At 47.8% G+C, this 18,650-nt stretch overlaps 1 protein-coding gene across 1 annotated transcript; it reads left to right on the plus strand.

Annotated features, from left to right (window-relative positions):
- The first annotated feature begins 266 nt into the window (after positions 1-266).
- LOC135390734 (vitellogenin-1-like) lies at positions 267-18,412 on the plus strand. The gene is made up of 25 exons (XM_064620585.1): positions 267-421; positions 1,550-1,692; positions 1,757-1,891; positions 2,212-2,349; positions 2,415-2,594; positions 3,395-3,534; positions 4,697-4,880; positions 6,500-6,732; positions 7,608-7,776; positions 7,842-8,003; positions 8,768-8,965; positions 9,067-9,284; positions 10,373-10,479; positions 10,930-11,198; positions 11,286-11,415; positions 11,478-11,697; positions 12,298-12,583; positions 14,337-14,546; positions 14,624-14,881; positions 14,968-15,105; positions 15,171-15,413; positions 16,599-16,890; positions 16,950-17,107; positions 17,813-18,049; positions 18,137-18,412. Exons 1-25 carry the CDS (start codon positions 376-378, stop codon positions 18,290-18,292), a joined length of 4,650 nt encoding a protein of 1,549 aa, XP_064476655.1. The 5' UTR covers positions 267-375; the 3' UTR covers positions 18,293-18,412.
- Positions 18,413-18,650: the final 238 nt, after the last annotated feature.

The following is an 18,650-nucleotide window of genomic DNA, read 5'->3' on the forward strand; positions in this document are numbered from 1 at the left end:
GAACGGTGTGGTGGTAACAAAAAAATGAATAGGGATATGTTGGCTGCGTCTTGTAAATCGAATGTCCCAACAACAGATAAAGCAGACAAGTTATGACAATCAATAAAAAAAAAAGAGAGAAAGAAAAACACGCAGTATGTCTTTTTCGGAGAACCTCCACCAGTTCAAATGAAGAGTCTCTTGAAGGAGGTTTGCAAATAGTGCCATATTTGCGTCGGACTCTCGTCCGGGCAATCAAACGAAACGCTTCCAAGAGTCTGCGAACGTATCAGTTCAGAGAAATCTTCGAGACAAGATAGGAGGAAAAATAACAGCGAGTCCATCAAGATTCCATACAGAAGCAGGATGACTGACTGGTGAGACTATACATCTACTATGGAACTCGTGCTACTATCTTTGCTGGTCATTGGATTCGTTTCAGGTAAGAATTTATGATAAAGTACAAACTTATAGAACATTAGGCCAACACTTGCTACAGTGGATATTTCTTTTAAGATTCGTCAATTGCACTTCCTATCAAGCATTTAAAAAATGTCAGGAATGGTAGACGTTGATGATAACTTAATCAAGGTTATTCTTGACATGGATCTGTAGAGGGAACATGGCGGAGATAAAGCGCTATTTTTAGCCCACTTCACGTCTCGTCAGAACCTCATGAAACGCCGCCGGGGCCCTCAAAGGTTTACGGAGTTGCTGACGACCATCGGTTTGCTCCAGACCTTTAGTCTTACGCTGGGACTATGTCCCTCGATGATGACGTTTCGCTCACCCCCGTTTTACTCTCTCTCTTCATTTCGTCCTCTTTTTGCTCTGCAGTGCAGAGCCTGCATTTCCTTTCCACTCCATTCTCCTACCATTCACCTAACAACCCTGGTATAATGTGGTAAGGTACAACCAAGAGAAACGCAGTGTCTCTCCAGGCTTTCCAAATTCAGTTTCGCAGGGCTTTCCCCTAAGATCGCACACCATATTCATCCCCTATACATGCTTAAACTTACTCCTGTTACCTTACTTTGTATCTCACTCTTTGCTCCGTCTGCATAAGTCCGTACATTGTCCTCCAATACTGTAAAAACGCTTCTTACAGCATGGTGTTCCTCCACAAGCTCGCCTGCATTTATTGCTGGCCACACTGTTCATCGCCAAGCTGGTAGGCGATGCCAGCACGGTATTAAGACCAGCCCCCGAGCTGTAGACATATTTCAGGGGGAGGTAAAGACGGGGACGTGGGCCTGTGCAGCCACCTGCTCCAGAAATACTGGTGTGTCTTTGCGAGCCCAAAGCGCTAATTGCTTTTCTGAGATACGCACCGTCGATGAGAAAGACACACACACACATATAAAGGGAGGGTGATGAGATATGAGGCAGATGCCGGCCAGCAGACTGGGCGCTTCGCCAGTGCGCCATTTGTAGATAGTGAAAGATGATGATGGAGAAGAGGGTTCAGATGATCAAAGCAGGGTGGAGAGGCCTGTCGATCGCAAAAAATCCCAAAGGTGACGGAGACCTTGGAGAACCGTGCCTCAAGAAAAGCGTTTTTCCGCTTCAGGCTACCAAGTGGGCAAGGAATACCGCTATATCTACGACGGGACGGTTCCGATCGCACAACCTGACATACCGGCGCACGCTGTCGGATTTGCCTTCAGGTGCAATGTCATAGTGCAACCTCAAGACGATCATACGCACTTCAAGGTAGGTCTCTCCACCTTCCACTGTTCAAAGTCACGTGACTCGGGTATATTGCACCGTACCACAGGTCGTGAATTTCGAACTGGACACCGTCGATAAAGGTGTCGCAAATTTCAACACGCACGAATTTTCCTATCGGTCCTGGGCAAGCCTAACGGAACACATCGAGGAGCCATTCGCCGTAAAGTTCACCAATGGAAAGGTCAGTTCAGTTTACGGATACATACGTCGTCAGGCACCGGAGGCACGACCAGGTGGGTTAGTGATACAGGGCCGCCCGTTAGGGTTACTCCAACCTCCAAGGTCAAGCAGAAGATTAGCAGTAGTGGGATCGAGCGCGCTGTCCTTGCTCTTCCGACAGACCTTCCAGACGGGTGTCGTCCCAGGACGAGTATGTCTTCTCCCAGTCCCTACAAGGACGCGTCTGTCTCCCGGTGCTTCCTGATGTCCTCCTGCCCTCGTCTAGCGACAGTGTCTGTTTTAGACTAACATTCTCACATCTCTCCTTCTTCCGATACCCAGTTCGTAAACCTCGAACTGGACAAGAACGAGCCGTTATGGTCTCAAAACATGAAACGAGCTTTGGCGAGCCTCTTTCAAGTTGACCTGACGGAAGGCAGAAGCGGTGACCCTCACGCGCGAGAGTACAGCACATTTGAGGTATATTCTGATCAAGGATCCTTCCAAAATAGTGTTCCTGAACCATCACACTGCGTGTCTTTTAGGAAAGTATTAGTGGCAACTGTGAGACCCTGTACGTTCTCAACGACGACGTCACTGATGACCACGAGGGCAACTTTGAAGTTACCAAAGTGAGGAACTTGGAGAACTGCACCTACGCGCCCAGGGCTTTTTACGGAAGCTTCCGTGCGAAGAGATGCCAGTCGTGTGGCTCAAGGGAAGCAGTGAGTATACTATATATAGTATCTAGATTAAGGATTAGGAAGTGGACGGGCGCTTGACCTTAGTATATACCCGCACCTTCGCTGAAGTAAGCTTCATATAGACCAGCGGCGTCTCCGAGCCGTCCAGCTCGATGGTGGTAGCCCAGGTCGTGCTGAAGATTGGGAGGTGGTAGGTTCGAACCCTGCCACCGGCTGAGCTGTCTCAGGTTTTCCCCAACTTTTCCGGCTGACTTTCTGGACGAATGTCGGCACAGTTTCCCCTGAAGTCGGCCCGGGACGCATACTAACCCCCCTGTCACCCCACTCCTTCCTGCTGTCCTCTCTACATCTGTCTACATCTGTACGCCGCTCATAGCCACAGTTGCTTCGCGGCGCTGACACGGAATAAAAAAGATTGGGAGGCGGGTTCTTGGGTGGCCGGACGGCAGCTTTGTCATGACAGGTACTGGGAGTACAAAACGATTAATCTACATAATGGAAATATACATAATTTGTAATGTATGGAAAAAGACACCTTTGTGTGTACCTACGATACGCAATCTTTTATTATTATTATTCGAATGGGTAAATAAAATAATAATAATAATTATTATTATATGGGTTCTTACCTTCACCGTTTCTGACAGAATAATCATGTCACCGTTGCTTTAGAAAGGACTGACGTCAGGTTCGATGCCGAACAACAGTCCGAAGCAATCATCATCACCTCTGCACATATATGTGCAGGCCGTCTTGCAGTGTCAAGAAAATTGCATAAAGTGCTACGACACCGTCGCTTTACTGTCTGTTATCTTTTTCAGCATCCTCTGATAGTGAACGCTGAAGTAAAGTACAAACTTCACGGAACATCTGCAAACTTCGTTGTTGAAGATGCCCATGCAACAGCTAGCCACGTCTTCAGTCCCCTTCCTGGTGGCAAAGTAATCGAAATGCACGAACAGTACGTCAGTACTTCTGATGCTTCTGTACCGAGTTACCCACATTGTCTGCGATTTATATAGGAATATGGGATATATGGGTCCTCTATATAGGAATTCAACTCATTAACGGCAATATCGCGCGTGTTCCATAGATTTCGAGGAACAGCGGGGGGTTCTCGACACTTCACACTCGACGTTTGGGCGAAGATAATGAAAACTTCGTGCGGCGAAGGACACACGTCTAACATGAAGCTTATATTTCATCAGTCCTCCTGTATGAATCTCAACAAGCTATGTCTCTGCATTATGTCATATTATTATTATTATTTTATCATTATTCCTCATTATTTACTCACCACCGGCAACTTGACGTCGACATTTCTTTTTTTTTTTTTTTGCCTTCTTATCTTCTTACGTCATACCAAGGAACTGGTTTATAGTCTCCTCGTCACGTCACACATCGTATTGGCCAGGGCGCCTGGAGGGGGGGGGGGAGGCACAAATTAAGTGGGAAATTTCCTCAGTCATCGTTACTGCATGCGTCTGCTCTTGTTCTGTGTGTTTGAGAGAAATTTAGTAAAATATAATTTAGTTTATATATATAATGTTATATAATTTAATATTTGTTGATGTCTGCATGTGCTCAGAGTGCCTCTTATCCATTAGTGCGCCCCTAATACCCCTGTCACACCGGCAGTTTTCAATGGTCATTGAACACGCGCGTGGCGCCACCAAGCGTGTAACGTGGCAACTTCGCAAAAGGCATTGGTTCCAATGCTCCCTGAAAGGTTGACACGTTACACCAGAGATGGCGCTACGCGCGTGTTCAATGACGATTGGTTTCAACGATCATTGAAGAGTGCACGTGTGGCAGGGGTATTATAGTTCTAATAGCCCCTAGTACTATTGGACACGTAGAAACAGTGACGTGCAAATCGTTTTGCTACGCAGCGGACACGTGCTTCAATAATGCCTAATTGGCTCTCGTACATTTTCAGGGAAACCTGATTAGCAAGCTCTTGTGAGCAAAGAAGTCTTTTCAGGAAAGGACACTCCAACATGCTCATCTTAGCAAAAATGTCACGCCTCGTTGTCTGTGCCACCGTCTTGCGCGTTCCCTAATTTAGCCTCGAACAATATCCATTAAAACGTCTCACTTTGTATTGCTTACTTTTGCTACAGCCGCTCTCTCCATTTGGCTGCCGTAGAGGAAGCTACCACAGACACCGCAACCTCCGACAGTCTGCAAGTTCACGCCAGTCTCGCAGAGAAGCAACCTACCAGCACGTCGCTCCAGAGGAGAGAAGACCTACGGTTCAACAACGAATTTCTACATGGTTATAACATAAGCCTCAACAGACAGAAGGCAGGTGCAACTACTATTCTCGTATATTTGAGCTGATGCCGCGGCAAGAGTACTCGGTAGAAACGCAAAGCACGTTCCCCTTCACTTTTTTATCGTCTGCTTATAACGTTAACCCTCAACAAGCAGAAGGCAGGTGTAACCATTATTTCGGTATATCTTAGCTTATACGGCAACGAAGGTATCCAGTAGAAACACAAAGCACGTTTTCTTTTCCTTTTTTTTTTTTTTTTATCGTGGAAAATAGTAACAGCATTGGACCATTTCTTAGTAAGCGCATGCGCAGCTGCTTGCGGGTGGCCGCTATGTTATAGTTTGGAGAAAGACATCGGCCGCGTTAAGTAGCCACTCTGTCCATCTCGCTCCGGATCCTCTGCTAAACGTGCTTTGAAAGCGTTGCCTGTGCGCGTGATGTGTGCACGTTGCGTGTGCAAAGCGCCTCTAGGCTCCCCGGTGTCACTGAATGTTCTTTTCCGGTAGAGACGGCTTCAGACCCGACTGTCCTGCAGCCGTTTAAAGTGGGGCTCTGCAACAAAATCACCACAAAGATTGTGGCATAGCACTGGTAACCCCTTGGGGTGTTGGGAACATACGTACATACGAAATATCGCGTTCCAAATGTGCGCGGATTTTATTCGAACGAATTATTACGAAGTGAACGCTTCGCCTCTGTGAAGCAAGAGGGCGCTGAAAGCAGCACTACTGACGTCATCCCAGCATGGAAGAATGCAAGCTTCGTAGCAGACGACAATGCTGGGCGACGTCACAGTGTGTTCCTCCGGGCGAACCGCTGTGCGCGTTGCATTTCGGTTTCGGTTTCGTATTGTCATCATTTACGGATTAATTACTCGCGCAAAGTGAATGCGAATGTTGAATTCGGTGTCAAGGGAGCGGTCCCTGTTCGCTGTGATGCTTACCTAATTTTTTTTCGAATCCTTGGGAAGTCTGCCTTTAAGGTGCAGATGCGTCCAGACGGAAAGGAGTGCGAGAACCACTCCGATTTGTCGGTATGAGCGCAGGAGCGCCACACTCCCGCAAAAGGAGCCCGCTGCCGGCTGTGCTGTCTGGGGTTTTTCCTGGGTTTTCCTCAGACGCTTTCAGACATATGTCGGCACAGTTCCCTTAGAAGTCGGCCCAGGACGCACAATCCCCCAGGGCGTCAGTCGTGACGTTGCCCACATACGTGAGGCCGACAACGGCAAGCCCTATCGCCACCACCACCACCACCACCACCACCGCAAAAGGAGATGTCCCATTTAGTAAAAAGGAGCGCTCTCCATGCGCTCCAGATCCGTATCCAGATCCGGTCTGTATGTCCTCTCTTGTTAGTTGGTTACATGACCTGCCAGTCCCTATGAGCGTCTCCATGATTACTGGGGGAGGGGGGACACGATCTTCGACACTGAGCCTCTAAGGACGACACGAATATTGATATGGTCCATTGCGACGAGTCCATTGCGTTCGTGGAGTTCCTGTACGACGACGAAAGGGACGAGGAGACAGACTCTTCCTCTTCTTCCCTGTCTGCTCGTCCTCTTCGTCCTTTTTTCGGGACTCCACAAGCCCACGGAGATCCTACCGTCGTCTCACTTTCTTATGGCTGCTTTTCTTCTCGGGAACAGTTCTTGCAATATTTTGATGCACTGGCTGATCTGCACTTCAATGAAGATGATTACAAGGACGCTCTCCACAAAGGAAGCCCCGCCCAAAGGTTTATGGGCGTGTACCACACATTCTTCGGCTTAGACTACAATGAGACTGCCGGACTTCTCAAGCCTGGCTGGGAGAGTCATCCTGGAGGAGAACAGGAGGAGGAGGACCAGGGGCCAGAACGGAAACACGAGAAAGACAGGAGGTAGGCAACAGTAGTACCCGCGCCGTCAACGAAATTGACAGGATGCTATCGAACCACTAGCTAGCCCCCTTGAGCTCGAGAGTTCACGTGCTCTGCGAAGAGGCATGCTGGTATACTTGGAGGACGGGGTACTAGTTCATAAAATCTTGATGTGTTTGCCCTTGTCCTTGAAAAAAACCGAAGAAGACTCGGATGACTTCGTGTAAGCTGGTGCGCGGTCTTCTGGTCTTCGTGAGCCATGAGCCTTCCTCTCACAAAGACCGAAATATATTCTCTCTATATCTTTGTGTGTGTATTTTGCACCTATTGCTGGGTATTTCCGCACGTGCGATTCGTACGTGAGGTGACAGTTTGTATACTGAACAATGGATCTTCCGAACGTCCAGTTGAAGTGTGGAAACGACGGAGGCACCCCTGTAATTTGCTTATACCTTCTTCTTGCTTTGTTGAACCATTATGTCTCGATTAAGTTGTGCTGAAAAGCCACAGCAGGAAGAAAGGAAGGAACGTATATGCGTATACGCTCTGCAAGTAACCGAGCGTTCCGCGCATATCTCCTCTCCCGGTTACTCCACTCGGGAAGCCCCATTGGCTACGGCGGCACCCTCCCTCTTCCCTCTCACTTCCTCCTCTCATGCGCAGACACGCACTTGCACAGCGTATAGACGCACGAGAGGGGCGACGTGACAGTCCAACCCATGACTACCCCTTTCTGAACCTTCTTCTATCGCCATCCCTTACTCTCACACTAGATCCAATGGCAAGGAAGCATACCTCTGCTTCCAGAGCTGAACATTTCCCCTCACCATCATAATTTTTTTGTCGTTGTTGTTGTTGTACCTATACAACTTGATGAACCGGAATCGTTTCTATAGATCCCTTTTCCTGGACCTCCTGAGTGCCTCGGGCAACAACCAACACATCAACTTGTTCATCGCGCTGGTAGAGGAATTCAAGCTCACCTCAGAAGAGGTCGAGAACTTCATCAGCAAACTTCCACTGCACGTGCTCGAACCAAGCGAAGCTGTCCTGCACGGGGTCATAGTAAGGACACACAGCCTTCTACGGAACTAAAAACGGGACTCAAAACGAACGTACTTTTGTGACAGGATCTTTGCAAGCTCCCTTTCGTCAAGGAACGCGAGGGCCTGAAAGGGGCCTGTCTTCTTGCACTGGCCTCGCTTATCGAAGGGAACTGTCAGCGAGCTGATATCGATGATAAAGAAGACGGTGGATTCTGCAAGCCCGAAATTGTGGAAAGGTTCTACGACGTAAGTGAAACAATATAGGGAGACGGGAAGGTGTCCCCGATAGCGGTTCCGAAGACCAATCAATATAATATGATCGCCCACTTCATATTGACTAAACTTGTTGCATTCAATATGGCAGACTGTCCCCTCAATCAATGGACAATTAGTTGTACACCCTAAATTTTACGAAATTCCTGCAAATTTATCAGAGTTAAACTTGGAAAAAGGCCTTGAAACATCTTCTTGGTTTTCAACTTGAATACTAACAGCAAAATACTCACTACCAGCAAAAGCATTCCCACTAAAAGATTGTTTATCAGGACAAAACGATACCAAAGGTGGCAACAAGGAATACCAGAGAAGCATACCATACAAGCAAACGGCTTTCTTTGTGCCAAATTTAAATATAGTCCCATCATAGAGCCCTGTGAAAAATCAATTATGATAGCATATTTATTAATTAAATTTAATTCTGTTTTTTAAATATCTTTGTAACTAGACCCCTATTTTTAGCAACTAATTCCATGAAGACAAGACGGGGCAATCGCATTATTCCTTTCAAGTTGGCATAACGTCGGGGATGAGTCGGCGTGACGTCGGCGTAGAGTGCTTCAGATCTACTAAAACCCTGTACTATAAACGCAAAGCTGCGAAACAATGTGGACACTTTGTTCTTCTGGACACTTTGTGGACACTTTGGCTCCAGAGGTCACAGTGTACTACCTAGATTTAGAGACTTCCCAAATAACCGCGTATGGACGTCTAACACTGCCCTTACCTTTCAGTATAACATAGCTCCAGCTGATGTGAGGAATCAAAGCCACTACCTGTCCGGAGTTTATATTGAAATAGCTGGAAGATTAGCTACGAGACGAGCTGTCCGCCAGCTGTCACGATTTGTCGGCCCACAAGTTCAATGTCCCGAGCTGCGGCAAGCATCAGCGTGGGGACTCGTGCGTGCTGGTACCAAGCATCCGGGCCTGGTATGCCTCCCTAATATACTCCTTAGTAGATTCAATCTCAATCCCCCCCCCCCCCCGAGGGTATTTACTTACTTGCTGACTTTCTGTATTCCGCTCCACAGGTACGACACGTCCTGCTCCCGATCTTCAAGAACACGAGCGAAAGTCATCCTATCCGTATCGCTGCTTTCGTCGGTGTGACAGCCACGCATCCCGACCTCTACCTTCTCCACCATATTGCCCGAGAAATCCTCCACGATCCCAGCGACCAAGTAGCGTCCTACGTCACTAGTTTCTTCCGGGAGATGGCCAAGTCCAAGCATCCCTGCTACACGGATTTGTAAGTATACGCTCTTAAAAATGAACTTCACCACATAGCACGCTCCTAGCCAACCACCATCCCGAATGACAACGTTCTCGCACCTGATTGGTTGAAAACGGGAGGTGGAGCCTATTTTGTGCCATTATGCACGGCACAGAATAGAAGAAGAAGTAGAAGCCCTAGGGGGCGTGGGATATATTTCTGTTTACAACTTATTCCAACTCTATTCAAACTGAAAGTGCTACCTCTCGCGTTCACTTTATGAAACTTGGTCATCCATGACGTAGGCATTTGTTGTGATTGGTTAATGGAGCGTCTTGGTTCGGTGGTGTCTGATTTTGCTCGGTAAATGTCATTATCTTGAAGCCAGATACGTCAGGCGCGCAACTGGAATCGTTTATCCAGCTTGTCGTTGGGAGTTCGTCAATGACGTACAAGTAAAAAGGCTGAAGTCGCCCAGACAAGCAAGCCAATCGAGAGTCGTCTGTTTAATCGCGTTCCTTGTCGGCGGTTGCCGATCGGCCGGGCTATTCTGCATATCCTCTATTGGCAAGGTGCTAGACAAATTATTAACATCGTACGCAGTACGCTCTACTCGTAAGTTCGCCATTCATGTGTTCTCTATATTCAGAGGTCCACTGTTCACATGTTCACTATTCGCAATTATCTACTATTCACAATTATCATAGGGTCATGCACAGAGAATCCTAGAAGGGGTATCCTTTATTTCCCAATTCTTTTATTTTCTTCTTCTTTTGCTTATTTTTTTCTTTTCTTTTTTTCTTTGTGGAATAGCAAGCCGGCGTCCCGTTTGGCTGATATTTCCCCTTTTGTTTCATTTGTCATAATAAACATATGCTCCCCATAGAAGGGGTGGGGGTGAGAATTTAAGGTAGGAGTAGCAGAACCAGTCGGAAGACGAGTTCAATTTCTTCTCTTTTTCTTTCCTTACCAACAAACATTATTAACATGCGAACGTTGCATCATAAACTGTAGTGGTTTGGCACGTTATCACCAGCAATGGGGTAGAGTATCGCCCCTGCGATGAAACTTCCCTTTCATCACGCAAATAAAAATAAAGTTGTTGTTGTTGTTCTCATCTTCAGGTCACGTAAACTCGAATACGTGCTCCCTATCTGGAACGGTGTAAGCCGCTTCGCCAGAACACCGGGACATACAGAATCTCGTTTCATTATGACACAAGTCTATTACGGTAAGTTTCTCTTCAAGATTGGTAATTAATTAATTAACCGTGGCACGGGCAATCGCGGCAACCGCGCACCCTTCACACAATTTGACTTCTCGCAAATAAGGTTGAAAAGTTCTCCTCCCCGAAAGAGGATGCCAGCAACTTTGTGCCAGCAGGGTACAAGTTGATTGGATACGCCGTCGTATCCCCGATGGACGTTAAATAAGGTGCCGTGTGCTGAGATTTTTTTAGTGCACGTTTTAGCCCTCATGCGGGCAAAATTGGTCCACCGACCGGCCCCTGCGTCCCGACGTAAAGCTACGTTCTTCTCTCACCCCTTTGATCAGACATACATTCTGATCCTGGCATCACGTTGGGGATGAGTCGGCGTCACGTCGGCGTGCGGCGCGAGCACGATAAACCTACATGTATTCTGATCGTAAACAGTGATGCAAAATACCCGTCACATTGCAGAAGAGTACGACTACTACGGAGATGTACAAACCTCGATAATCATGTCAGAAGACAGCTACCTTCCATTGTCCTTTCACCACGCCAAAAAGGATTGCTTCAGTGGGTTCTGCTACGACACCCTGTCACTAACCTATCAGGGCTACGGAGTCGACAGACTGTACGCGGCAATGGTTTCACCCCGCCCTGGTAGAAAGGAGAGCTTGTGGAACTTCTTCGGTAGACGGAGGACACCAAGGGGCGCCGAGGAGCACCAAAAGTTGGACAGCAGCGTATGTCCCAATTATTCATCTGTGCAGTTCAGTGAACGGAACTACCGCCAGAACTGTCTCTCGTAATAAGACAACGGGTTGTTTCAGCTCCCGATCACCCCGAGAGATTTCAAGCCCATCAGTGCACGCTTCAAGTTGAACTTTTGGGGACATAGGATAGCAACTTGGGACTTGGAAGAGACGCTTTTGGATCTCCTCAGAGATCCTTCCGAAATAGGTACGTATTCCCACACAAGACGAAGTCGGTACAACACAATTTTTTTTCTGTGTCCTCAACAGGCGAGAGACTGGCACACCTGTTCATCACCAAACTGCAACGCGCCGGGGAAAACAAGTACTTTTCTCTCCTTCCCGTTATGGTTGTGCAAGTGCCCACCGACCTGGGCTTGCCAGCCTTTCTAGAACTAAAAGCGTCGGGCTTCTTTTACGTCAACCGCCACCCGACAACATTGGAGCACGAAGACAACAAGATCCGGATGGAGTTCCAGAGGCACTACCTGTAAGTATGGGCGCGTTGAGGCTATATCCGGAAGCCGAGCGCCAGAGCCGCTGAGCGCGCGCCACCTGTCGAGCTTTCTTCTGTCGTCTGCTTTTAAGTAAACATAGCGGTTGACCATAGCAGTCCTCTATAATATTATAACTATTTACCGCCGACATCCGATGATTCCGGAAACACAAAGAGCATGGGCGGTTGCAACGTGTTGCAACGGTTGCGCCATTTCGAAAGGCAGTGCACCGCAACATGCGTCAAGCTCCGGAACTGGCCCCGCTCTTCTCCAGCGTTCCCTGGCTCCCCAGCACCGAAGAAGGGATGCGCATGGTGCACCCTGGAACGTGCACCGGAAGTCACTTTGGAGGTGTTAAGTGATCCCCTGAAAGAGGGAATGTTCCCGGAGCACGAACCTAACGCGCCCTATGTCATATTTTGCGCGACACGCCTATATATGGTTGATAGAAACCACACTCCCGCCTGTGAACCTCCCACAGTGCACCTTCCACTTCGAATTCGAATAATGAGAAGAAAATTTGAACAATAATCCTAATAAGCAAACATAATGAGCTATAGTATGTCTATAAACATTAACCTTCTATTGCGCAGAATGGATGTGTACCAGTACGCGTACTTTGGCGTCGTTCTCCCGTTTGACCAGGCCCACGTTGGCGCCGGATTCGAAAAACGAGTGGCTCTGTCGTTACCCCTGCACCTGCGAGCGACCTACGACTTGGAGACGCACAAGCTAAAGCTGGAAAGACCTTTGTCCTTTCCCATTGACCTTCTCAACTATTACTTCAAGCCTTACGCAGCTTTTGGACATTACAATGATTCGATTTCCATAGAAGATTATGGGCTGACAACAACGTACAACGAGGAGGAACTCACTTCGGTAAGTGCTTTGATGTAACTTATTGGAGCCTGTAGATTGTTCCCGTACACGAAAGCAAGAATTACTACTAAGAATTACTAGCTGAGGCAGGTATGATAAGCTGGAAGAACGGCCGATAGGCAAGCGGAATTTTAGTACCCGTCAAACGATCGATGTAAGGTATAGAGACCAGGGTTACGGAATGGGATCTCCCATTCCATTCCAATTCCATTCCTATCAATTCCTCGGAATGAAAATGTATGGTCATTTCCTACTCCTGGAATGGCGTGGCAACTCCATTCCATTCCTTTAATTCCACCAATAAAAGAATTAGGACCGCTAACCGTACTAGCTAGCCTAGCAGTGCTACACAGGAGATTGACATTACCCAGCACGGAAAAAGCACGAAGACGAGATTATTTCGCCTTCCTCCTCTCCTCCTCCTCCTCCTCTTCATTGGCATCACCATTACAGGATGACTGATTGATTATTTAAAAGAAAACCATTAAGGGCAACCTCGATGGAGCGAATCTTTGCAACGAAGTTCGCGCGGCAGACTGCCACGCGCGTTCCGCCGCCAGTTGTTCCCCGGCACCAGCTCCATGGAGCGAAAAACCAGCGGACGGCGTCGGGAAGTCATGCTGTAATGTCACTGTTGCCAGGGTATAAGGTGAAAGCTTAGTGAAATCAGTAGCTGGAAAAACTGCATTTAATGTCACAAATTTTGCAACTAAATCCAACATCTGTCTGAAAAGATGCGCCCAGTAACGTACCGAAAGGCATATTCACTACTGCGAAAGGAAAACATGTTTCTTGGCAGAGAATGCCTCACGTTCTAACGATGCAGTTGGCGAAACAGCGAGCAGACGACAGCATCCAGTTGCAAGAAGAGGACGATGACGATGATTCACGAGAGCAGACGACCACGTGCAGGCGATCTGGCGTAGATTCGTAGCGGAAGTGCACTTTGATTGGTTCATCTGCAGTTGACGCTTCCGGAATCGCGGACGCTGGGCGAAAATATCTGGCATGGGCAGATCGGCGGCGGACGCTCACATTTTTGACGCGTCGCCCAGGGCGTCTGACGCTGAGCGAAGTTCGCAGCTTTTTCGCTGTACATTCGCTCCATGGAGGTTGCCCTTTACAGGAGTTTTCCACTAAAGTAATTGGTGCAAGTGATGTGGGGTTGCGGGCCTCACACTTAGTGAAGCTAAAATCTCCATTTTATTTTTTTTTCTTAAAACCAAACCAAACCATCGTCCTTGACCGTGTGGCACCCAGACCATTACATTCCAATTCCATTCCGCCTGCGAAAAAAATGCCTAATTCGACTCCCATTTCATTCCCAGGACAGTTTCCGGGGTTCTGATAAATTTGGAATCATTCCGGAATCATTCCAACCCCGGAGTGGCAACTCCGCAAACCTGGTATAGATCACCTCCTTGACGGTGGCACTTGAGAAAGGACTCTAACATCGTATGTGTTCGGATAGGAAAACAAGCCGATCCGAGGCCCATCTAGGAACTCACACGACACAAAAAAAATGCCTCCTAGACAAAGTCAACAAGGAGTTTACGAAAGCGCAAATGAGTGCCTGCGCCAGGGGGATTCCTCGGTGACGTTGTATGTTCATTACTGTAGTAACTCAAGGGGTTGAATCATGGAACGGAACACAGTTATGTAAGCAGCAAGAGGAAAGTGTAAGCGTTACAGCTCTTCAATGTAAGATATCGATGCAGGCACTATAATTCGTACAATTTTTGTCTTTGTCTAGCACAACAAGACGTACTTGACGGACTTCCTTGGCTTTGGTTATGACGTGAAGAGTCGGCTACTTGCTGGAGGTCTGAGGAAGTCGCTGCGTCGCTTCTGGTACGACTTAAGCTTTCTTCAGAAGACCTTCTATCTGGACGTCAATCCCCATTGGCATCCGAGGTATTTAAGTATCCATGTCGTCCCAGCAGAGAAAGACACCACTCACACTGTAAGGACACACACTCTGGATCTCAATTTGTACAACAGCCACTGGTGCACCAAATAACTCGTAACGTTCTTCGTCAGATTGAAGTTGACATTGCGTACAAGGTGTACGGCCCAAATGACGTCGAACGCCACAGCAGCTATGCACCAGTCGAAGGCACTCCTGGAAACACAACGTCGCGCGTTCTCAGTGTGGACTTCGTTTACAAAGGAGACACCAAGACCCGCACCATAAGAGCAGAGCTGCAGGTGACACATACAAGAGACCTTCTCAAGCACTGGGTCAGATTCTACTATGACAGATCGCCTTTTAGCGATGAAGAGCTGAACCATACGACAGTAAGTGCTTCGTGAAAGCAAGGCTTCACAAAAGACATTGGCCCAAACCATAGAGTTGGAGATCTAATCCGCCCGTCTCTCTGTAGGTTTGCTTAGACACCGCTGTAACGTTCCCAGCGCAGGACTGGCAAAAGTTCAGCAATCTGGCCACATTCTACCAAGCAAGCACTGTCGAAGCCAAGGCTAATCTTATCTATGGTGCTAGCTGCTCTCAGGGCTCCAGGGCAAGTATTTCAATCTCATAAGCCATAATAATCACTTCCTGACGCCCCATCCCAAATACGAGCAGATCTCCCTTCATGGAACGTACGAGCACACTGATGCTGATGCTGAAGAGATCGAAGACATCGCCAGCGGCAAACCACCGAGCAAGAACAGATTCAAGCAGAACATACTGCGAAAGCTGTACGAAATATGCCGCTTCTACCAGGAACAAGGCATTCCTATGAACTACTTCTGCAATAAGTACCTGTACCAGAGCAGCCGCCTTGGAAAGCTCAACCTTGACGTCGAGTACCATAATCTCAAATCGGTATGTAGTATTCAACTCTTCGAACTCTACACACCAGATGCAAGGCCTTCGTGCTCCCAGACAGAACACCATCTCCCACAGACGTCCGAAATAGATCCCAATGTTCATACCCGAGAATGGACCTCCGTGGGACTCTCCTGAGATATTTATGGAGGGATATCCGCAGGAGGTCCTGTTACGACTGTTTCACGGATCGTCCGGATCACCTCCGTCATGGGATGCTGTATGGATCATGTATTGCAAGAGAGAGAAACGCGGGATGATGTAGCACTGCGCAAATTCGACTTTCTATGGATCAACTAACTTTCTGAAACCAAATGAGTAAGAAGCAGAGACTCCACGGTGACTTAATACGCCAAGCATCTTCTCATGTCATCGTTGTCTGTGTACGCAATCGAATTAAACTTAGACATCTCACCCTTCATTCCGACTCACAGGCGAACGGGGCTCTCGAATGTGCAGAAGCTCGCGAGAACACCCATATACAGTGTCTGTTTTCTGTTTCGAAGTGAATGCCACTTCATTTCCAAAGCTTTTCGGCTGAGTGGCCCAGTCGCTCGTTGCTGTTTCTTCTTTGTTGAAGCGCCGCGCTTGTTTTCCCTCATGGGAAAGAAAGCGGAGCAACAGAAAACAAAACCACGGGCGACGGCGGCAGATGTTAAAAAAATGGCGGAAAGACGCTTTATATTCTACTACAAAGCGTGTACTGACTTCTAAAAGATAAAAAAGTAACACGCGCTCGAGATACACGCTGCAACCCAAAGAGGTCCTGCTTACGTCCGTTCCTCCTGGTCATGTCCGCAAGGTGGACGTTCGTAGGAAGTTCGAATCCCGACCAAGTGGATCTCCGTAGTATACCCGCTGGAGGAATTTCATTATTCTGTGGATATCCGTATCTCCGTGAAAGTATATCCGATTGACATCCGTGGGACAGAATTTTCTGACTGGGCTCTCGCGTAGTTCTTGCGCTCCGTCAGGCTAGCGACCGATCTTTAAAGTGCCCTTTCTATCACCAACCCCAATTCGTTTGCAAAAAAAAAAGCAATCAGGAGATGTACCGCCACAACGGCGGTGAATCGCCCAGCTCGTCAACATTCAACGTGTATGTGCGTGTGTACTAACAGAATGCTTGTGAGCACTATTCAGGTGGCCAAGCTACATTTTGTCTTTCTCGTTGACATCCAGCCACACGGCCCTTACCTCCTCCACGTTCTCCATCATCACAGCAAGAAACATCCCGACTTCTTCAGTACCATTCTCTCCCACTTCCGCGGAACAGATGGCAAACTTCGTGTTGTTTCCCAAGTTCCGACACAAAAAGAGTCTCATCAGACGACGCGCCTTGTCGTCACAACTGCCGAAGGTCACGTGTTCCATCATGACCACGTACCCGTCTACACGCACCTTCTAGAACCACGTGTCTTCCACATGCCTGGGTACACCAACCTCCAGGAGTGCCTTACGACCTACAAGCACGGTAGGTGATCATGTGTGAACTGCTCATATGGTATGTCATCTCCATGCTTCCTGTTGCAGAGCACTGTGATCTGCAGGAACACCGCGTGCGCACCTTCGACGGAGCCTTTACCATACTGCCCAATACAGACTGCTACAGCGTCTTTGCCAGAGACTGTTCGCCTGGCAACCACTTCGTCATTCTCGCTAGGGCCACAGACACACCAACGTTCCCCAAGGTTGGTGTCTGCGGGTTATCCTGAGTCAAACATAAAGGTTTTGGCGAAAAATAACATAGTAAAGAGTCACTATGGACAAAAATACATGTAGTATTAATCTTATTTCTTATCATAAATCAACCTCTCTAAAAGCTTCACTGCGCGGTCTCCGCTCTCCATCCCACGTTCGAAGGCTGCCAGGAGCCGCGGTGAGTTTTCTCCAAAAAGATTTTTGGAGAATACATCGCGAGACACGTGGTTTGCAATAGCATGAACTAGGCAGGATTCTGTGGACAGTAGATTTAGATTAGCGTAGATTAGATTAGAGCTTAGGTTAGAGCTGATATTAGATGAGCTTCGAAACGGAAACTAGTGATAACAGTAGTATGGGTGCGCCACCGAGCTGTTTTGTTTGCGCATACGATGACATGCGGTGCGGAGAAGCATGCATCCCGGGCCGACTTCACGAGCGCCTTTTCCGATATCTCCCCGAGAGCGTCTGAGGAAAACACAGAGGAAGCACTCAGACAGCAACACCCGAACAGGAACTCTGTTATCGTTTGTGGCTTGAGAGGCAGTGTTCGCCAATGGTAGCCGAGGCTCCATTTTGCATCATTCCACATACTCGTCATCGAATACATAGAACGAAGTTCTCAAAAAAAGTGTCCGCGAGTTTCCCATGGTTGTCTACATTGTACCTTGCTATAAATTTTCACAAACTCGCAGGCATTGAAGGTATTCATCGCAGACACCGTCATCGATATTTTACCGTCCAATGAGGGCACTGGAGGAGTTCTACAAGTGAACGGCGAGGTAGTGTCAGTATCCCATGACCACCCGTACAGCCACGTCAAGGACGATGCTGAATTATTCTACGTGAACCACGACGGTCCTTCCTTTTCGATCCATTCAGACACTCACGGGATCCACATCGTCTTCGACGGCCGCATATTGCTTGCGCAGGTAAGACTGAATGTTCCTAGCGTGTGTGTGACTGGAGGGCACCCGTGTCGTCGTCGTTGTTGTTATACTTGTACCTCCCTGTGACAGGTTGCTCCATTCTACCGAGGCAAGGTCTGCGGTCTTTGTGGTGACTACAACTATGACAGACACAACGAACTGCGTGGCCCTGACAACCGGATCTATAATGACACTGCAGAGTTCGCCAAAAGTTACGTCGTTCCCTCTGATACCTGTACCTTGTGATGCGTTATTACACGGAAACAATAATCTCTGTCTCGAACAATAGGTCGTATAAGAAAAATGAAATGCTGTTTGTTATATAATGCATAAATGCAATAAAATTCGTAATGCCGTGTACAATTACCTCATTGTTTGTGAACGTCCTCTGCGTCCTCTGAACGTCCTCACGGCATTCTACTGCAGTCTTAAAAAAAAGGGTGTAGTTTAACTCCTTTTTCTTGCCACATATATGACTCCCTTTTGGAGAGTACAACTACTCTCAACAAAGGAGTCTGCACACTCCCTCAAGGGAGTAACATTACTCCCTTACTCCCTACCAGAGAGTAATATTACTCTCCAGTAGGGGGTTAGAGCGTAACCC

The sequence above is a fragment of the Ornithodoros turicata genome, chromosome 4 (assembly GCF_037126465.1).
Source record: "Ornithodoros turicata isolate Travis chromosome 4, ASM3712646v1, whole genome shotgun sequence".
In the NCBI taxonomy this organism is placed as follows: Eukaryota; Metazoa; Arthropoda; class Arachnida; order Ixodida; family Argasidae; genus Ornithodoros; species Ornithodoros turicata.